We start from the raw sequence: 21,720 nt of genomic DNA, 5'->3' as shown, positions 1-21,720 counted from the left end.
GTTTTGTGCTACATCTTTATTCAGGCCTAACAGTAGGACAAGATGTAATTGGAAGCAAGGGAGATTTAGGTTAGATAGTAGGGAAAACTTTCTAGCCATAAGGGGAGTTAAAGCTCTGGAACAGGCTTCCAAGGGAGGCTGGGGACTCCTATCACTGGAGGTGTTTCAGACCAGGTTGGACAAACGCCAGTCAGGAAGGTTTAGGTTTACTTGGTCCTGCCTCTGCACAAGGGGCTCGACTTGATGACCTCTCGAGGTCCCCTCCAGCCCTACATTTCTCTGATTCTCTTAAAAGGGCTGATCTCCCGGGGATGGGCAGAAGGGTGTTGTCTTTGGAGTGCTTTCAGCTTTGAAATTAACTTCCTCCAACACTCTGCCAATGTGCAAGTGTGGAAACAGTTAGGAAGCAGTGCAAGATGCGTTTATTTGCTCTGTCTTTTTCTTATGTGGGCCTGCAGCCAGATAGCATTTGCCCTGCCAGTGGGTGAGGGTGCAGAAGGAACAGCTGCTGATTTATGCCAGCGGTTGGCATCAATTTACTTTAATCTCTCAGCCACGCCCAGGTAACACAGCCTCAGGCACAGTATAAATCAGAAGAGTGCCCAAGTTCCCCTGAATAGGTGGGTGAGGGCTCACAGAGCAAACATTGCACACACCCCACCAGTACGGGATGGGATTGCCACATGGTACTACAGCCCTGGTGGCTGACAGGGACACAGTGTCACTGAATGGGCAATTGATCTTTGAGCTCGAGCAGAAACAGCCGTTCTCTATGGATGGGCGAGGTCTCCATTGCTCTGGCTTGCATTGTAAACGGAGTTGGTGCCTGTGGTGGTTCCTTTTCCAGGTCAGTTTTCTACTGTCATTGTGTCCTATGTTGGGATTGGGTGATCAGATGCAGAATCCAGATGGAGGTGTTCGTATTGCTGCTAAAGTGCTGGGTCTTGTCACCCGCTTAGCTCCTCCTTTCTCGGGATGTAACTGGCCTGCTGGGGACTCGGCCTTGACATGTCACTGTGGAACACTTGCTTTTCCCGCTGTGAGACTTGGCAGCTGTGAGGAGACCAAGCCACCCCCTCACTAGGGGGCCACGGGTGGGGTCACCTGCTGTCTTTTCTCAGGCTGATTGGGATCCCCTGCCTCTGGGCTCTGACTGCAATTTCACAGCTGCTAATGGCTGATCTTCCTTTTCTTTGTCGCAGCCTCTCCAGTAACTGTGTGGGGGACACTGGCTCTGTAGCCTTGGCCGAAGCTCTGAGAGTGAATCACAGTCTCACAACCCTGGAGTAAGTCCCTTGCCATTCGAGTGCCCGGAGCACCCCTGATGCATTGTTCTTTGCTGCCAAGGGGCGCTTGTTAATGCTCCACCGCTCAGCTCTCCCAAGGGCAGCGTCATGTGATCCAGAGTGATCTGGGGTTGCCTCTGTTCCCCCAACTCATGTCCATGGAAAGCAGTAGGGGCCTTTGTGGGGAAGTTTCTCTTTGACAATCTGCAGGGCTGAGGGGAATGGCCAGGGGCGTTATGGCCTTGTGGCTACTGCACAGCGGCATTTTCTGCAGGGGATCAGTTCCAGGGGGTCTCCTTGGAAGTCTTGGTAGCTTCAGAGGAGGGTAGTAGCAGGAAGATTCAGCAAACAAGACAGGAGGACTGGGGGTGGCATAAGGAGCCTCAGCTTCCCCCGTTGCAACCAGCCCTCATCTGTTGTGCTCAGAGTTATTTCCCTGCTTAGAGGTTTGGTGGCCTGTAGGAAATGAGTTGCTGTTCACTGTCTGCTTCCTTGTGGGCTCCATCACAAAACTTCTCCACCCTGCTTAGGAGTCTCAGCGGAGGGGCCGCAGACTGACTCGCCTTAGAAACCAAGCAGCCCTCTGCCCTGACGGACGCGTTCCTTCCTGCTCAGGAGTGGGGCAGGGTAACCTGGCACAGTGGGCAGGGCGCCTGCTGCTCCTGCCTGTACTGTCCCTGTCCCAGGGGCAAATGGAAGAAGTCTGTCTTCTCAGTCTGGCACCTTTCACCGGGAGCACGTGCCCCTTCTGTGCCAAGAGGGGGACCTCAGCGCACACCTCCCTCTGGTGCAGCAGGTCCCCCAGGACTGCCTGCTGGGGCTCTGGCTGAACTTTCCCCACCTCTTTTCCTTTACGGGCTCCCTGTGTGTAGCCCCACGCAGTCCAGGGGTCTCCTAGCCAGCCGCCTCTTGAGGGGTGTCTGTCAGTCCCAGAAGAGGAAGCTCGACAGGCATGTGTCCTACGGTGCCTATTTTTTGGCTTCTACCTACCCCCTTTCTCCAAGCAGAGCTCCTCTGGGCGGCATCCACTGGCTCTTGGGACTCCTTTGGGGAGCCGGGGGCATTGTCTGGGGCTCTCTGCTTGGTGTCCCCAGCCGCCTCATTCTGAACCTGTGACCCTCACTCCTGCTCCTGCTTTATCATTTGGTGTCCCCACTGCTTAGCTGATTGGTGGCTCTGTGGCCCCTCCTCCATTGGTAGGGGGCGGGGCTTTTGGTCTTGTTGGGCTCTGCCGACCTGTCCAGGATGTCCAACAGGCTGGCACGTTTTGCCATGATGAATTCACTCTTAACCACGCAAGGTGAACGTATCCAGTGCTGGGCTGGTACGAACGCCCACCATGTAGTTCCTGCGGTGACTCTCTACTGTGTCTCTTTGTGTTTTAGCCTCCAGAGCAATTCGATCAGTAACACGGGGGTCACGGCGCTGATAGGTGCGCTGCGCTCCAACCGCAGCCTCATCAGCCTCAAGTAAGTCCTGGTCTCAGCTCTTCCCAACGCTGCCCCGCTCAGATCGCAAACACGTACACTGGCTGGCCGGTGTCTGTCCAGAGCTGCCACATGTTGTCACCACAAGAATTGCGTCATTCGGCGCAGCACCTCCCAGGTCTCTCTGGCAGTAACAGGGCCGGCTCTAGGCACCAGTGTTCCAAGCATGTGCTTGGGGCGGCACTTTTCAAGGGGCGACACGCCGGCTTTTGTTTTTTTGTTTTTTTTTGCTTGGGACGGCAAAAAACCTGGAGCTGGCCCTGGGCAGTAATCTTGTTTTTTGCACTAGCTACAGCCTGAGTTCCTTGCTACTGAAGCAGGGCCCCCCATCCTGCAGCTCCTGGGCGAATGGGACCAGTATGGAGGAAAGGGGGGACAGGCCCAGGGGGGCAACGGGTTTGTACCCAGCTCATTGGTCTGGATCTTAATTTGGTGGGTGTCGCCTCTTCATACATCTGAGCTTCTCTTCTAACTCCTTGTGAAATGTATCAGCTCAGCTGTGCTTTTCCTAATCCTGCTGCTAGCAGTGAAACCATTGCAAGCCAAAGAAGGTAAATGTGTGTGTGTGGGAGTCACCTTGGCCTAGGGTTACCATATTTCAGGTTCTCAAAAAGAGGACACTGCCGGGGGGGGGGGGGAGGGGAGAGCTGGAGGGGATGTATGGGGGGTATTTGGAGGGGGTGTGTGAGTGTGTATTGGGATGAGAGGGGGCATTTGGGGGTGCTGGAGGGGTGTATGCGTATTGGGACAGGAGCGGGCATTAAGGGGGTGCTGGAGAGGGAGTATTTGGGGAGTGTTGGAGGGGGTACCTGTGGCCTCACTCTTGAGGTGGGGCGGCAGTGTCGCTCCCTGTCTTGGTGGCAGGGCAGCTGGTGCAGACCCGGGACACAGCACCAGCCCATCCATCAGTGCCTCTCTGTGGGGCTTTCCCCCACCCCCAGGGCTGGGAGCTGGGGCCTGAGGCCTGGGTGGATGGGATCTGGCAGCTCCCGCTACAGGGAAGGGACCAATCAGCTGCAGGTGCAAGGACCAATCGGACGTGGAGCCAGCTCTTTCTGAGCTGCAACATCTGCTTGAAAACTCCCAGATGTTGCCTCTGATTTGAAAGGTCAGGACAGAGGGTGGAGGATCAAAAAAGAGGCAATGTCCAGGGAAACGCAGACGTTCGGTAACCCTCCCTTGGCCAATACACTTAATGTTCCAAAACACACATGTGCAACTGGACAGCTCAGGGGACTGGGGATGATTTAGTAGCTTCCATCTGTAGGTCAGTTCCAGTCCAGCCCAGCTCAGCCTGCTCCCCGATGGCTAGTCAGGGAAATGCATTTGCTGGGTCTTAGTCCGTTTCATTGGAGGTTTGTCTAAGAGCTCTGCTCTAGGCATTATTTGGGGCCGTTCTCTGGCCTGCGTTACACAGGAGGTCAGACTAGTGCTCACAATGGTCCCTGCTGGCCTGGGAGTCTATGAAGAGTAGACAGAAACCAGGGCCACTATTGGTGCTACTGGACCCCCTGGTTTCTGCCGGGCATGAACTCCTGGGGGCCGGGGGGGCTCAGAGGTGAGGTGCATTGGTAGCAGGGATAGGTGGGGCTCTTGCCCTGCTCCAGTTCTGGGGACAAATACAGGCTATCAGTCCAGTGCTAAACTCACTTACCAGAGAGAGAGAGAGAGAGAGAGAGAGAGATTTAACAAAACTAGGGAGGGAGTTTTTTCAGAATCCCCAGCAAGGAGACCTGGACTGTGTTGCCAAACTCTGTGAGTCTGAAGTAAAACGTCTGTGAGCACTCCAGGCAAACGTCCAAAGTGGAATGACGTGTTTCTATTGTTACATTTAGAAAGTACAATGTGACAGACTGAAACCTGAGCTATTTATTTCCTGCTGCGATGTTATGTGTAACTGATCACAGTGCATTTCTCCCCCGCTTAAAAAAACAAATGAAATAGGCTAAATCACAAAGGTGCTTTTTCTAAGGTAGATTTTCCTGCACAGATCAGCACCAGTGGAGACACAAATCTTTAAGATTCTTCACTGATTATTGCCATAGAAAGGACAGTAAGGCCTGCAGGGGCTGCTTACCCACTAAGCCTCTTCCAGAAATGCTGCCATTAGTTCCCCCAGGCATTCTGTTCCTAGCCGGCGTGGCTGATTGCTTCCACTGAATACAAAGGCCATTACTGGAGGGTTTTTCCAGAACATTCCATTTTAAATTACAAGACCTCAAACAAAATGAGAAGGAATGAAAAGTTCTAGCAAAAGTGAGCCAATGCTGAGCGCCTTTGCAGACTGCTCCCGAAGGCTTTGGCACATGGGTGTTCTCCAGAATATTTTAGGCCACTTGAGTCCCACAGCAGATGTGCTAAGCACCTTTATGGGGACTACTGTGGCTTTGAAGTAGGGTGACCAGATCTCCCGATTTTATTGGGACAGTCCCGATTTTGGGGGCTTTTTCTTATATCGACTCCTATTACCTCCACCCCCTGTCCTGATTTTTTACACTTGCTGTCTGGTCCCCCTACTTTGAAAGGCAGAGCTGCACTGCAGCCTCCTGCTGAAGGATACTGCCCCAGCTGCAGTTGCTGGAGGGGTTTTGTCTGCGAGGTCGGCAGAGATCATAGAGAGGTACTGGGGAGCACACGTTGATGCTGCCTGTGCCATGGCTCCTGGTTTGGAGATGCAGCGATTCGATTGTTACCCCTGGCCACACCCCTTCCCACCCAGCCACTTCCCCTTTACGGGGCACAGCACCTCTGAGCATGCTATCATTATCTCCAGGGACTCTGCTCTGCCCACTCCCTGCATCCTTCCCACGGTACCCCCATGCAGATACAGGAAACATCTGGCCCTGCGCTGCGCAATCTCTGTGCCCAGCAGAAAACCCGAGGCAATGAGTATGGCTGGGGTATATTCGGGGGAGGTGGGGAAAAATAAAAATCTACTGCAGAATAGCTTAGCCCAAACTCAGCTGCTCCTTTGCGGCTGCTCCCTGCCTCAAGGCTAAAACAATGGCACTGGCGTAACACGTTGTGTCCGAGGCATGGGGCAGGGAGTCTGTGAGTCATTCCCAAAGTGAGACAGAAATTCTAACCACCTCTGACTTGGGGAGCAGGCAATTACTGGGGGGAGCAGCCGCATGACCCCCCATGACCTGGGGAGGGCCATGGGAGCAGCGCAAGAGGAAAACCAGGGCAGGGCTGGAAGTTCATCACTGATCATTCCAGTCTGGTATTTTGCTCTGTCCCCTAACGGGGGGATTTTTGCCAGCCTACAAAGAGCAGGGCCCGGTGTAGGGGGCTGGGCGTGGGGAGAAGGGAGAGGGAGGAGCGTTGTTCAGGGGTATCCTTTTTCTGCCTGAGACACGTGTGTGACTGCAGCAGCTTCTCATGCATCGAACATTCACCTGCACATGCCAGGCGGCCTCGCCATCCCACATCTGCCCTGGAGAGCCCTCGCCTAGATGCTACCACCCCGTGCTGGCCTAGCCACCAAGTGGTTTGTCTTGTTTGCCCTAAAATACAATAAGTGCCCGGAAGAGAATGAGAAATGTCCTGAGCTGTTCCCACTCCTCGCCCTGGAAGGAGGGAATCCCAATGACCTGTCCCATCTCTTGTCTTTTCCTAGCCTTCGGGAGAATTCCATCGGCCAAGAGGGGGGGCCGGAGATAGCCAGCGCTCTGCGCGCTAACTGCACGCTGAGGAACCTAGAGTAAGTCAGCCGGCTTTCGAAGTCCAAATCCTCTCCCCCCGCTTACGCTGTGCGCTCAGCACCAGTACTGCCCTCAGGCAGGTGCAGGGGAGCTGCTCTTGTGCAGGAGGACAGGTTGGTGGAATACCCGTGGCCAAGGGTGTGTCCCTTGGGGCAATGGGGAACACTCAGGCTGGGTAGCAGGTGAGTCTGGCCAAGGAGAAGGCGTGACAAGGAGCACCGCTGTGATGGCTCATCAGGGGTGGGGTGGATGAACACTTTCTAGGTCCAATCTCTGGAGCCATATCATCACCTCTGTTGTTTTCCCTTTGAAGGGATTTGCCCCAAACCAGCATCCTCCCGCCTCCCTCCAGCTCTGCAGACGTTCCTCCATCTGTACGCTGCGTGGCTGAGCTTCTGCTTCTTTTGGGGGTGCTGTACTTGGGTGGGGAGGAGTCGGGGCAAGTCAGCTGCTCTCCACAGCACCATCCCGCCTCCAGGGCCAGCATCAGCTTCTGCAGACTCCAGGTCTGCCCTGGCAGGTCCTCCTGGAGGGTTTGTTTGGGCCCAAATGCAGATGAGCAGGCCATGAGGGCCAGAGGCTGGGGAGCATGGGGGAGGGTGGGGGGTTTCCAGTGGCAAACCCCACCCACACAATACTCCAGGAGCTCTGTTAGTTTAAGCTCCTGGGGTTTCTCACTAGGCATGATCTGGCCAGGGGTGGCTCTAGGAATTTGGCTGCCCCAAGCAGTCATGCCTGCGGGAGGTGCACCGGAGCCGCGGGACCAGTGGACCTCCTGCAGGCATGACTGCGGAGGGTCCACTGGTCCCGCGGCTCCAGTGGACCTCCTGCAGCTGCGGAAGGTTCGCTGGTCCCGCGGCTCCGGTGGAGCATCCGCAGTCATGCCTGCGGGAGGTCCACCCAAGCCGTGGGACCAGCAAACCGTCCGCAGTTATGCCTGCGGGAGGTCTGCTGGACCCGCGGCTCCGGTGCACCTCCCACAGGCATGACTGCGGAAGGTCCACCGGACCCGCCTGCCGCCCTGCCGGCAAAATGCCGCCCCAAGCGTGCGCTTGGCGCGCTGGGGTCTGGAGCCGGCCCTGGATCTGGCCTGACGAGCCTGTGATTCACGTATGTAAGCAGACTGAAAGAACTTGTGCTTGGCTTAATCATTTTGTAACTTGGAGTTCTGTGGAAAGCAGAATGTAGAATAACCAGAGTGGACCTAACTAATAATCCCTCTGGAGCACTTTGCTTTGGCAGATAAGACAGCGATCCATCCAATGAAGTTACCAATGAGTGCTTGAGAAGAAGACATAAGCCAGTGTGAAATATCCTGCCATTGGGGGCGGGGGAAAAAGGGGTAGAACCTTCCTTACTCCAGCTAATGATTAGCAGATGGCCTGAATTATGAGGATGGAGCAGGCCCTTGTAATATTATCCTGACTAGTACCAGTGCAGACACTCTTCTTGTTCCTAAAAATTTTTAGTTCCATTTTGAAACCTTGAAGGTATTTGCCTCCATGTCCTGCAGCAGTGAGTTCCACAGATTAATCACCCATTACAGTGTAAAAACCATGTGTATTTCCTTTTTTCTGTTTCCCATTAATTGCCTTTTAATGTCATCCTATTGTGTCTTCCCTCTCCCCCATCCCCCCTTGCACTTGTCTCACTGCACTGCAACCTGCCAGAGGCAGGTGTAATGCATCATACTGTGTTTAACTCATTTCTCTGTACTTTGCCTCTAGCCTAGCGGCGAATCTGTTGTATGATGAAGGCGTCAAGGCCATTGCACTGGCGATGAGAGAGAACCAGGCGCTCATGTCCCTGCAGTGAGTTTCACCTTGGCCCTGATTTTTGGTTCCTTCTCTTTAGCTGCTCTGTCCCTGCAGTGAGTGAACAGCCTGCAACATCCTTCATGGGCCTCAGTCCCTCTCAGCATGGCACAGCTGAGCGGAGAGGGGAGGGCTCCATGCACAATGGCGTCAGCAGCAGAATTCCATCGTCATGGGCAGCACTGTACAGTCTGCATCTAGCTCCTGGTTCGGGTCCAGCCCAGGCCAGTAGAGACTGAAAACTGTTACTTTATGATTTTGCCGTGTTGGTCCTAGGATATTAGAGAGACAGGGTGGGGGAGGTCACATCTTTTATTGGACCAATTTCTGTTGGTGAGAGCAACAAGCCTTCGATCTACACAGAACGCTTCTTCAAGGCTGGGAAAGGTACTCAGAGCCAAATACAAGGTGGAACAGATAGTTTAGCATAAATAGTTACCATGTATTTTAAGAGACCATGCAGAGGTGAAGTGGCCTGTTAACACCGCTGCAATCATATGACAAAAATGTGGGGCCACTGGGTTACAGATTATTGTAATGAGCCATAAATCCATTAATGACTGCTTCCTGGAGCAGCTAGTCCTGGAACCCACAAGGGGGAGGCAATTCTTGTTTTAGTCCTAGATGGAGCACAGGGTCTGGTCCAAGAGGTGAATATAGCTAAGCTGTTCAGTAATAGCAACCATTATGTAATTAATTTTTACATTCTTGTAGGGGGGGAAACACCAAAGAAACCCTCCACAGCAGCATTTAACTTCAAAAAGGGAAACTACAAAAATGAGGAAGCTAGTTAAAGGGAAACTAAAAGGAACAATCAAAAGAGTGAAATGCCTGCAAACTGCATGGAAACTTTTGAAAAACACCATAATGGAGGCTCAAACTAAATGTATACCCCCCCCCAAAAAAAGACCAAAAAATGACCCCGTAACTGAACAACAGAGTAAGAGGTGGTTACAGACAAAAAGACATCCTAAAATAGAAAGGAGAATAAACTCTGACAAGTCAAGTGTAAAAGTATAATCAGGCAGGCCAAACAAGAATTTGAAGCTCAACTAGGAAAAGACACAAAAACTAAGAGCAAAACAATGGAGTGCATTAGGAGTAGGAAGCCGAACAATCAGAGGAGTCACTGGATGATCGAAGTGCTACTGGAGCACTTAAAAGAGAAGAGGCCATTGCAGAGAAGCAAAATGAATTCTTTGCATCAGTCTTCACTGCAGAAGATGTGAGGGAGATTCCCACACCTGCACCATTCTTTTCAGATGACAAATCTGAGGAACTGTCCCAGATTGAGGTGTCATTAGAGGAGGTTTAGGAACAAATGGCTCAATTAAACCGTAATAAGTCACCAGGACCAGATGGTATCACCCAAGAGTTCTGAAGGGACTCAAATGTGAAATTGCAGAACTAACAACTGTAATATGTAAATCAGCCTCTGTACCAGGTGACTGGAGGATAGCTAATGTGATGTCAGTTTTTAAAAAAGGCTCGAGAGGCGATCCTGGCAATAAGCTGATAAGTCTAACTTCAGTGCCAGGCAAATTGGTTGGAACTTTAGTAAAGAACAGAATGATCAGACACGTAGATAAACACAATATATTGGGGAAGAGCAACGTAGCTTTTGTAAATGGTGAATAGGAGTTGACATCCCAGACCCCTCCCACTGCTGGCAAAGGTTGAATGGGCCCTAGGTGCTGAACCCCTCTCTCGCCTGGAGCCTGTCCTCGCTCTTCAGCACTGTCAAGCTGGCAACTTTCACCAGCCCTTCAACCATGTCATTTTTTAAGGCTGAAGAGCCATATATGCCACAATTCCTCTGGCCCTTTTATTAGTGTCTGATTAATCAAAGCTACCACGTTACCAGTGGATTGTGCACAGTAGTGTGATGGATGGATTTGCATAGCGGTGTTTGGAAGCCTCAGATATGTGGGTTTACAGAATTACAAACTAGATACCTACCCCCCTGGAGATCACAGCCATTCACCTGCCACCACAATGCTGCTACTTCTGGGGTCAAAGGCAACAGCTGTTCAGCAGTGTCCAAGGCTGATAAGTGACAGTTACGGGCAGGATGTGCAGATGGCTATTGTGTCCGGTACAAACCCTGGGGGGATCTCAATGGGTGGGGTGCAGCTACTCCGGAACAGCCTGCGGAGAGCTATCCCCTCTTCCAGCTGATCCCCTGATGAGAGGGATCCGTTCCCCTTGTCTGAGGGCTTCTCCCTGTTTGAAGAGTCCCGCCCTGCCCCCCAGTGGTAATCCTTCCCGCTCACTCTCTTTGCACAGCCTGCAGTGGAACTTCATCCAGTCGAAGGCGGCCAAGGCGCTGGCCCAAGCACTACACTCCAACACAAGCCTGACCAGCCTCGAGTAAGTGACAATGCAGCACATCTCCCTGCCTGGCTGCATCGCTGGCTCAGGGCCCAAGGGCACCAGGGTGGGGGGGGAGTTAGGTGTTTGTGCTGGAGGAGCAGATCAGGCCCCCCTAACCCTCCCAGCAACTCCAAAGCCCTGTGCTGTGGGGACGTTGCAGAGCTGTCTCAGGGAGCACGTCCTGCTTGGCTCAGGGACTCTCTGGCAGGGGCCACATGTGGCATGTGTGGCTGAGCTGTGGACTGAGGGAGGACAGGAGGCCAAGCAGGAATGGGACCAGCCCTTCGTTGGCTCAGCTGTCTGCTGAGGGAGATTTTCTGGGGGCTCTTGCGCCTTTGCTCCCCCAGCAAAGGAGGTTCTGTTCAGGAAATGCACCCATCTCGCTGTGTCCTAGTCACTTACCTCTGACTGGCCGGAGCCAGCAGGGGACCCCGCTGAGCACACCCTAGACTAGTGGTTCCCCAGCTTGCTTGTCCTGCTGGTCCCTCCAGGGACCCACACCCTCCCTCAGCCAGCTCCTCTCACCCCCGGGTCTGCCCTCCTGGAGCATCACCCCCCCACAATAAACCGCTCGTGACCCACGCAGTCAGGGTCCTGCAGCATCCCCCTTCGGGGCCACTCGGCCTGCTCGGTGTTCTGGCTGGGAGGGGCTGCCATCATCCTTTGGGTGGTGGAGGAGAGGGTCGTAATGCCACAATGTTGCACCGAGGAGAGGGGCTACTTGCATATACAGACAGAGCCCCTAATATCTGGACAGCTGGTCACCCTGTACTGGATATTTTTGTTGCCTTACATTTCACTGCCTGGCACCCTCTGAATTTCACCCTATTGAGAGAGACCTGTTCACTGCCCCTCTGGGCTCCATCGACTCTGCCTCCAGGGTCAGAAGGGATGGGATCAACTAGGCCGACCTCCTGTATCCCACAGGCCAGAGACCTGCCCCACAGTAATTCCCAGAGCAGAGCTTTTAGCAAGACATCCGATCTTGATATAAAAATGGCTATTGGCGGAGAATTCACCACAATCCTTGGTCAGTTGTCCCAGTGGCTAATTACCCTCACTTAAAAACATACACCTGGTTTCCAAGCGGCTGGATCCTGTTACTGGGCAGTTCCATGGGCTAACAGCACCCCCCACATCTCGCCATGGGGCAGTGGTCTGCGTGTGTCACCTGGAAGCCGCAGCATTTTGGGGCATACTGCTCAGGGGAGCCAGCTTGTGTCCTGACCCTGTCAGGAGCCAATGACCCTCACCCGCGTGACCCGTTTCCCCATGTACGTGCTCTAGGGGACAAGGGCCATGTATGCCGTCACGTGGCCCATGCTGTGTTTCAGTTTGCAGGAGAACGCTATTGGCGATGAAGGCATGATCGCCCTCGCTGCTGCTCTGAAGGTGAACACCACACTCACCACCCTCTGGTAAGTGTCCACGCGGGGTGGGGGAGGGAATATGCCCCGTCTGTGAAATGTGTAGTGATGTGCAGAGCAGGGGCACTCAGCCTGCTGGCCCCATCTGGACCGAGACCCTCCAGGCAAATGGAACCTGCTGCTCCCCGGCCCCTCGTAGTCCTCCAGGTGCTGGACTTTTGGAGAGTTTGGTAACCTGTCCCGCTAGGTAAGGGCTCCCAGGCTGACTAGTGGGCGCAGGCTCCCTAAAGGGGGAGGCACTGGTGCCTGAACTGTATCCCTACCCCTGTGCTGCCCCTTCTCCCTGAGCCCCTGCCCTGCCTCTTCCTCCCAAAACCCCACGCCCTGTTCACGCCTCTCTGTCCCCTGCCTCACATCGCTCGCCCTTGCGGCTAATAAAACGTGATGGGGCCATGCCCCTGGTCACCATGCTGCATGGGGGGTGCATGGCTGGTTGAGGCAGGCCAGGTCGTAGAGTGACATTAGGTTCTGCTCATTAGAATGGCAGTAATGAGTGTGCCAGGCTGAGCTAGGAGGTGTGTTTGTGAAGGGGGAAGGGGAAGCAAAGGGAACCTATTGCCTGGGGGTGAATGGTTGAGCCATGTCTCCTGGGGGCTGAACCCATTAGAAATCTCACTCTCCTGTTGCCGTTGGATTGTCACAGGCAGAGACAGTGGGGGTTTAGCTGGGCCTGCCCCAGGTGACGTGCCAGAGCTAATAAAGTCTGCCTCAGGGTCCTACGGGAAGGGGAGCTCCCGCAAGCTGCTAATTCATTGGACAGAAGTACCGGTAATTGCTGCTAGGGGATGGCTATAGGCATCTGCCGCACTGCACTTCAGCAGAGAGCCAGCCGACTGACCGCCCGGCAGCAGGGAGCCAGCCCTGTTTTGCAGTCAATTAGCTCACAGAGACTGGTGTGTCTGTCTGTGCTGGACTCCATTTACAGCTTCCTCTTTATTTGCGAGTCACTCGGTGGGGCGAGTGTTTTAATAGAGAATGTGCTGCCATCTGCCCAGCTCATCAATACATCCTTGGCTGGATCAATGCCCTCACGTCAGACCCCAAGGATGAATGTGCTCGGAGAAGAATGGTGTTGGCTTGTGAAGCTGGCCCTGGAAGCCTGGGTTTCTTGGGCTCCAGTTTGCCTGCTCAGTATAACGCGCATCTGATAGGTGCAGGCCGGCTGGGATAGCTTGCCGTGAATTGCACTGAACATTCCTTGTTCTCTTGCAGCCTCCAGGTGGCTTCGATCGGGGTGAGCGGGGCCAAAGCCCTGGCAGAGGCCCTAGTTGTTAACAGAACCCTCACAACTCTGGAGTAAGTGTTCCCCAGCTGCGCCCCTTCTCCAAGCAGTCCCTGTGACTTACCTCCCCTTGGGCCCCTCCAGGAGACAAATCCATCGGTTCTGTAGCACGTCCAGTCTCCAACAGCTCATTAGGCTGGAAATGCTTTGGGAGCCCTCAGTTCCAGCATGTCTAAGCCCCAGGCCAGCTGGCATGTGCTTTGTGTTCCCCACTGTCCCTCAACCTGCCTCCTGGGTTCTATGGAATCTCTATATTAGCCTTCGGCACTCTTGGTCCTAATCGCCCGTCTGTATTTCCTGGCTACCCTGCAGCTTGAGAGGAAACTCCATCGGTGTGGCTGGAGCCAAAGCTATGGCCAACGCGCTGAAGGTTAACCGCAGTCTCCGTGTTCTGAAGTAAGTAGCTGCCATGCTGGAGCAAACGCTAAAACCCCCTGCATTCCAAAGCTACAGTAAAAGTCTGGAAAGGTGGCAACGTCCAGCACTCAAAAGTTAGGAAGTGCCAGAATGAAGGTTCCCTGCGCAATCTTAATTTGGCTCCCTTGTGCGCCTGCATCGTGATACAGGCTTTAATTACCTGATCACATACTATTTTTTCCCCCACTGGACCCCTGCCTCATTCAGTGCATCAGATCTAATCCCCTCAATCTGTCTTGGAAATGGCTGAACTGCCTTTGCTGAAATGTCCCAAACAAATTCAGCCTGAGGCTAATGCCCAGCATGGAAAATTTCAATCCAAATGGTCAAAGTTATAATTGAAAATGGAGTCTTATAATGGAAAGTGTCAGGCAACCTTAACTAGAGGCGTTGCCACCAGCACTGTCTACAATGAGTCACCAAAATGCTTCCAAACCGTCATGTATCTTTTCTGTATCTAAACAGCAGCTTTGGCCCTAACAGGCTTCCTTTGATCTGACTGCTAGTGATAGATTGTTCTATCACACTTCATCAAAGGAGCAGCTGTGATGTCACAATCACTGGATTGTGACATCACTGTTACTAACCCTCTGTTATGACATGGACGGAATCAGGCACGGAGAAGAGGCCAGCTATGAAGGAAGAAATCTAAGTCAATAGACAAATCCCAGTATGGATAAAAATAGAGGGTTTAACTGATAAAATAAATCAGACTTTCTTAATTTTTAAATTAAATACAGGTTTATTTTTAACAATAAGCCTATTTAAAATTAAATTTGAAATTATGAAAACCAGTGTCAAGGCCTAAACTTACTCTATTCTGTTAAAATCATTTAAAATTAAATAAAAAATATATATTAGGCAGTATATATTTGCTGCTGAGGTCTTTAAGAAAGACAAAACAGTGACCTGGTGAAAGACAGTGGCTAAGCAGCTGAAACCAGAGGCTGATGCAATGCTAAAGTGGCTTTTGACAGCAGTCGCCCTTTTTCAGGTGCAGAGAGAACGTTTTCTTCATTTTAGTATAGTCAACTAGTTTGATTGAGTGAGTAGTTCATTCTAAGTTAAGAAACTGATTGGAAGTTAGAAAAGCGGGAAAGCTTGTTTTCTTTTTCCAATCTATGAATAAAAATGACGAGCTCTGCTAGTTCTAAAATCTTGCAGGACTGACCAGAAACAATCAGTTCAGTTCACTAACTACAGATAATAGTTCAGATGTTTAACAAATCAATTTGTTTTAGTTGCAAAATGTTGATAATTTTTTTCTTATGTATCTAGCACATTAAAATAGTTGTAATGGTACCAACCAATGAGACTCAAACTTTCTTTAGGAAAATAACTAAAAAGCACAAATGAAAAACAAGGTTAAAATCAATGATTGAAATCAAGGTTTCCTGCTTGCTGACTGAAATCCATGAATACAACTGGTGTTTTAACAGCAAAGAATCCTGTGGCACCTTATAGACTAACAGACGTTTTGCAGCATGAGCTTTCGTGGGTGAATACCCACTTCTTCGGATGCAAGTGGTGGAAATTTCCAGGGGCAGGTTTATATATGCAAGCAAGAAGCAAGCTAGAGATAACGAGGTTAGTTCAATCAGGGAGGATGAGGCCCTGTTCTAGCAGTTGAGTGAAAACCAAGAGAGGAGAAACTGGTTCTGTAGTTGGCAAGCCATTCACAGTCTTTGTTTAATCCTGAGCTGATGGTGTCAAATTTGTCATCTGCAAATTTGACACCATCAGCTCAGGATTAAACAAAGACTGTGAATGGCTTGCCAACTACAGAACCAGTTTCTCCTCTCTTGGTTTTCACTCAACTGCTAGAACAGGGCCTCATCCTCCCTGATTGAACTAACCTCGTTATCTCTAGCTTGCTTCTTGCTTGCATATATAAACCTGCCCCTGGAAATTTCCACCACTTGCATCCGAAGAAGTGGGTATTCACCCACGAAAGCTCATGCTGCAAGACGTCTGTTAGTCTATAAGGTGCCACAGGATTCTTTGCTGCTTTTACAGATCCAGACTAACACGGCTATCCCTCTGATACTGGTGTTTTAAATTGCTTTGATTTAAATCAGTCCAACCTGACAGATCTGCCCGATGCTTTCTCCAGGCCTCACTTCTTGACGAGTCTTTCTCCCCTTCAGCCTCCAGGAGAACTCCTTAGGCATGGATGGAGCTATCTGCATCGCCACAGCTCTGACCGGAAACCATGGCCTCACCTACGTCAAGTGAGTGGCAGCTGAGTGCCCGGCTGCATGCGGGCGATGGACGGAGACGTGGGGAAAGAGCGTGAACTCACCTGCCTCTGGGACCATGGTGGCTGTGCTATAGTGTCCCTCTGTGGGCAGCATAAAGCGTCCCTTGTGAGACCCACTTCTCCACCCCATCCCTGGCCCAGGCTGCTGCCTCACAATGGAACGCCCAAACTCCACAGAAGGCATGAAGCCCTGCCCCCAAGTCCCTGCCAAACACCACTGGTGTGGAACCCTCCTGAAAGGCAAACCTTCTCCAGGACCCCCACAGGGCCGTGTTGTGCCAACCCCTGAGTCCCTCCAGCTCCCTCGTGGCCTGGGCTGGCCTCCTCACTGGCTGCTCCTTGGCTGTGTCCCCAACAAAGCCCAAGCAGATGCTGGGCCATGGACTCCAGCCTCCCAGCTGTTGGATGGGCTCAACGCCCAGAGCTTCCTTGGAATTGGGGGCAAGCACCCCAGGCCAACTGGAGCTTGCACCAGGCCCCTGGCATTGGCAGAGAGCCTCTAGGGACAAGAAAGGGGCCGTGGCCCACGCGTGCTGCGTGCACTTTCAGGCCGAACGTCGTTTCCGGGCTGAGGCAGTGGGGGGAGGGCGATTTTCCCTGGGCGGGCTGACTTGGGGGGCTGGAGGCGGGGGCGGAGGGCAGCAGAAGTGGGGAGCAGTTCTTTTCCTTCCCTGACCGTCCCTTGCTCCCGCTGGGCCCTTGTGCCTGCAGGACTGGACGACCTCTCCTGCCCCGTGGGAGCCCCAGCCATAGGCCCTTCACCTGCTGTTACATCAGACACTCCTGCTTTTCCAAGCTGTCCCCCATCTGGTCCTGAGCCAAAGCCAGACGTGGTTTGGGCTGGTATCAAACGGGGCACTGTTTTGAAGAGGGTGCTGCTCTGCCTCTGTGTGGCGTGAGCTTGCACACACCACGTATGCGAGGTCACGCCAGCGGGGACGGGGTCTCCCAGCCCCCTGGGGCACGTCTACACTGCACACTGAGCCCAGGCTCTGACTCAGGTGTAAGCCCAAGCACCTTCCCCATCCCCACACAGATCAGTCTGACTCAGCTCAGCAAGAGCTCAGGATCCAGAGCCTAGGATCGTGCATGGGGGGTGGGGGCGGTCGAGCCCTGTCAGTTCGCAGTGTGGACTCAGCTCAACCCGCAGACCCGAGCCAGGAGGTCCTGCATGGTGGTCATGGAGCATGACTGTGAGACTTGGCTCCAGCAATTGTCAGCCCAGGTTTACAATGCAGTGTGGGCTTGGGGACACTGAGTCCCACGGACAGGGGCTTAGTGCGCAGTGTGGCCATATCCCTGCCAGCCGGGCAGACCGTGCTGGGAACTACTGCGGCTGTGCACTCGCTGAGGTCATGCCTGTCCCTTGTCCTCTCCCAGTCTGCAGGGGAATCGCATCGGCCAGTCCGGCGCCAAGGTGATCGCTGATGCCATCAGAACAAACTCTCCACGCTGCATCGTCGAGATGTGAGGGCCGGCTGCACCAGGAACGGCCAGCACGAGTCAGCGGCAGGCAGGGGATGGTGCAGACACTCACTTTAATGATAGCGCCGGGTCAGCTCAGCTGCCGGGTTCCCCACATCAGAGCACGGCAGTGCAGGGAGCCGCTTTCCCAGCTCGACCCATATGGCCAACTGAGGCCTGTTGGGCCTGGAACGCCCCCCGCGGACTCCGACTGGCTCAGAGCGCTGCGTGGGGTGATGGAGGCGCTCGCTCCAAGCTGAGGCCTAGGGGCACCAATGAAAGCTGCCGCCGAGGCTGCTCCTCAGGTGCAGAAAGACGAGTCTTTCTTAGCAGCTCGGTGAATGATGGCGCCGTTGTTCCAATGGCTGCCGGGCCTGAGGAATGAGCTTGTGGCAGCCGTGACTGTTAAAAGGCAGGCAGGACGGGTGTGGTGGGGACGTGGATGGAAGTGGGCGGGAGGGACACAGTGCCAGCAATTTAGTCCCACCTCACTTATCCCTGTACCCAAGAAACCCTCCTGCCCTGCTACTGCCGAGCCCGTCTCTCCAGGACAGAATGTCCGCACCTCACAGCCTGGTGCTGTGTGCAGCTCGGTGTGTGAGCACGAGGCACTCAATGCATGGGTAGGCCCAGAGCTCCCACTACGGAGAGACCCCCGCAGAGCCAGCTGCTGAGAATTCTTTATACCGTTATGACTGGACTGCCCGGAAACTCGCCAGGCAGCTGCTTCCCTCCTGTCATTATTGCCCAGCCCTGCCGGCTGTGTGGCCATTTAATCCTATTGGGCTGTACATGGCAGGGCCACGCAAATCTCTGTTCCTGAGGTTCACCACATTCCCTGGAGTAAGCTCCAGGATGGTTGGTGTGTCCTGCTTTAGTGGGTGTCTAACGGGAAACCTCTCGCTTCCATCAGCTCATGTGGAGCTTTGGCTTGTGAGTACCTCCAGGCCTGTAGAATGAATAAACCATCATACTCATGCGGCCTCTAACAGCGAGTGATTTGGGGCTCGGCCTGAGACCGACCATTCAGTGTCTGTGCCCCTGCAAAGCGAGAGGTGTAATGGTCTAGCATCAGCCCACAGCAAGGAAGTGGGAAAAGAGGAGAGGAGAAGAGCTGAAGGAGGGGAGGGGGACTGCAGGGTGGTTGGGGAATGAAGTGCATGGAAAGTGGGTGGTTCCTGCCCAGTTGTTTATTTCCAGCAGGCGTCTGCTTCGGGGAGCTCCTAGTCACACAGTTCTGCCTTGTGTAACAAAATCTTTAATCCAAATGGACCCCATGTTCTGTGCCCTTCTGAAGGCGATTTCACTTGGCTGGTCTCATGAGAGCGACCCAGCGCATGGCCACTGGCAGGGCTGAGCCTGTAAGGCCAGGTGCGAGGGGACAGATTTATAAAGGTACTTACTGATTTCAGTGGCCGTTAGGTGCCTAAATATTGTTGAGTGGCTGCGTCTAGGGCTCTGCCCAGTGTTCCTAGGCTCTTGTTTGTGCTGTGGTATATCGATGCTGGTTGAGAAGCAATGCAGTGACCCCCTCTGGAAGGGGCGATGCCTGGAGCAGGGCTAAGCACCAAGCTGCAGGGCCTTCCTCCACAGCTGCCTGGGCTGTTGCTCAGACTAGGACATGAGCGGCATGCCTGCCAGCCATGTAGCAGTGAGAGACTCTAACAAGGGTGGAGGGTGACCGGTGTGAGGAGGTGCCAAGCTCTGGAATAAATGGATTCCTAACCAAAGTGATGACGTGAGCGTTCTTACCCGCCCACCTGCGGCTGCCATTTGGAAATTTCAAGGGGGGACTGATTGTAGGTTTCATCCTCTCTAGTGTGTCGGACGCCGCATCCCGCCTTGCTAGGAGCAGGGCACAGCGTGTGCTACGAGGTGGAGCCAGCCACTGCATCAGTGCAATTGCGCCGCAGCCGTAAGGGGCAGGGTGTGTGGGAGCCCTGGGGCAGCGCTGAGGTGCGGGGCAACACTCCAGCCATGCCAGACCGTGGCCTGGCGCTATCACACGCTGTCCGATGCTGCTGTTAGCTCTGTGAGCCCACGTCATTTAACCCACGCGGACCAGTAGCAGTCTGGCCTTTTGTGCACTGGGGGCCCCTGCTCACGCAGCCGCATCAGCTCCAGGCGAGGTCTGGAGGGATTAAAAAATGTAGCGGTAAATTAGCAACTGGGGCTAATACTGCCCGGCCCAAGGCCTTGAACATGGGTGGATCCACATTTCTGTCCCTGTCCCCACCCAGGTCAGAGGCACGTCAGTGACTGGCCCAACCGAGCAGCCAGTTGGAAAGAAAAGCTGATAGTAGAAATGGGCTGAAAAGCAGCAGAGAAATGCTGGGTCTAGCAATAACTGTGCCCAGGCAAATCCTGAGGGGCGCAGCCTGAGCTTGCCATGGGGTTCATTTCTAAAAGCTTACAGCCAGGTTCCCTTCAGAGAGTGTCCGGGGTAACGCTGCAGCTAAGCCCAGCATGGTGCCTGCCACCTTATGAAGAGCCCATGGCCGTGCCAAACCTCTCTAGCTACCCCTCCCCCCCACCAACTAATGGAACATGCAGAACGTGCTCAGACCACAAAGCTGCTGGCTGGGGCTTCTAGCCAGAGGCCCGGCACCTCAAAGGTATTTAGGCACCTCACCCCTTTGAGGGGCTGGGCCAGAGATCCGGAGCCTCCCCCCGCAGGCAGATGGCGCTTGATGCAGTTTGGTAGTTGGGAACTAAGAGCTGTAGGGCTGGGTCACCCAGCCCTGGAATGTCCCAATAAAACAAACTGGCGCGGGACACTTCCCCCCCTGAGAATACCCTGTCTCAGCTGCACCAGCTGGGGGAACCTTCTTCCAAAAGGGCAGGGCAGCAAGGCGCTCCCCAAATCATTGGCTGGTTGTCATGTTGGCCCCAGGATATTATACTCCTGGGGGAATTCTGCACCACTGCACAGGAACAGAACATATGTCCCCCACAGATTTCTTTGCTTCCCTGCAGAAAAATGTCTTTCTGACGGGGAAGCAAAGGGAAGCCACAAGAGCGACCCTCCCCAAGCAATATGTTTCGGGTGCCCAGGGCAGCCAGCAGAGAGGTAAATCACTGTGGGAGAGGGGGTGGGACTGAGGAAGACCCATCTGGTTGCTCCTACCCTGCGCTGGGCTCTGCTGCTAGTCCCGGCTGGGTGGGGAGGAGAGGTCTTCCTCTTACCTTGCACAGCATCTGGGGTTGTGTCAGATTAACCCCCTCCCGCCCCCGAGTTCTCCCCTGGCTGTAGGAAGCTCTGCAAACTCCCTGCCCCTCATGTGCTTCCTGCACCCATCGCTCCTCAGCTGAAGGGTGAGGGATCCCTGTACAGTGAGCTGCTCCCCCATCTGCCCAACCCCTGTGCATCCAGACCCCCCCTCATACCCAAACCCTTCCACTGAGCCTCACCCACCCCTGCACCCAGAACCCCAACAAGCCCCACTCCCTCTGCACCTTGACCACCCTGATGAGTCCCCCCCCGCCCCCGCAAGTCCCCAACCAGCTGCACCTAGAGCCCCACCCAGCTGAGCCCTATTCTCCCACTAGCTGGACACTCAGACCCCCTTACCCCTGCTGATCCCCAACCATCTTCACCTAGACCCCTCTCCCCTGCAGAGTCCCATTACTGTTGCACCCAGAACCCCCTAGCCCCTGTGCATCTGGATTCCCCAACTGAGCCACCTCCCCTCACCCAGAATCCTTTCAACCCATACCTGGATGCCCCCCATTAAGCCCTTCCACACTTGGATCTTGCCTTGCTGAGCCTTCCTGCCCACACCTTGTGGACCTGGCACGGAGGGGCAGGGCCCTGGGGTATTTCTGGGGCAGGCCCGGTTCTTGTGCTGTGTCAGGGTTGGGTGCAGCCTCACCACTGAGTCTGTTTCCCGGCGGGAGGAGGGGGTGGGGTGGGGTGGGGGCTGCAGAGTGATCTCCCATCTCTGTGCAGCCAGTGGCCTGTGCTCCCCAAAGTTATGCTGCAGCGTCCACATTTATTTGACAAATAAAATTTGCAGAATTTCAAAAGGTGTGCAGAATTTTTAATTTTTTGATGCAGCATTTCTAATTTTTTTTGGCACAGAATGCCCTCAAGTGTATATGATGTTAGCATGACAAGGTGAGTGGGGGAATAGCTTGTATTGGCCCAACTTCAGTAGGTGAGAGCGCCAAGCTTTTGAGCGTACACGGAGCTCTGCTTCAGGTCAG

The 21,720-nt window shown here is 53.8% G+C and overlaps 1 protein-coding gene across 1 annotated transcript in view; it reads left to right on the top strand.

Annotated features, from left to right (window-relative positions):
- Positions 1–19,449, top strand: part of NLRC3 (NLR family CARD domain containing 3) — a 77,855-nt gene extending 58,406 nt beyond the window's left edge. The window contains exons 10-20 of the mRNA XM_044978792.1: positions 1,203–1,286; positions 2,672–2,755; positions 6,393–6,476; positions 8,205–8,288; positions 10,578–10,661; positions 11,999–12,082; positions 13,304–13,387; positions 13,686–13,769; positions 15,938–16,021; positions 17,431–17,552; positions 19,334–19,449. Coding sequence (XP_044834727.1) covers positions 1,203–1,286; positions 2,672–2,755; positions 6,393–6,476; positions 8,205–8,288; positions 10,578–10,661; positions 11,999–12,082; positions 13,304–13,387; positions 13,686–13,769; positions 15,938–16,021; positions 17,431–17,521 — 847 coding nt within the window. The 3' untranslated portion in view covers positions 17,522–17,552; positions 19,334–19,449. The remainder of the gene's footprint in view (positions 1–1,202; positions 1,287–2,671; positions 2,756–6,392; positions 6,477–8,204; positions 8,289–10,577; positions 10,662–11,998; positions 12,083–13,303; positions 13,388–13,685; positions 13,770–15,937; positions 16,022–17,430; positions 17,553–19,333) is intronic.
- The last annotated feature ends 2,271 nt before the right edge of the window (positions 19,450–21,720 follow it).

Source organism: Mauremys mutica, chromosome 11 (genome assembly GCF_020497125.1).
Source record: "Mauremys mutica isolate MM-2020 ecotype Southern chromosome 11, ASM2049712v1, whole genome shotgun sequence".
Classification (NCBI taxonomy): Eukaryota; Metazoa; Chordata; order Testudines; family Geoemydidae; genus Mauremys; species Mauremys mutica.
This window is presented reverse-complemented; position numbering and strand designations above follow the sequence as displayed.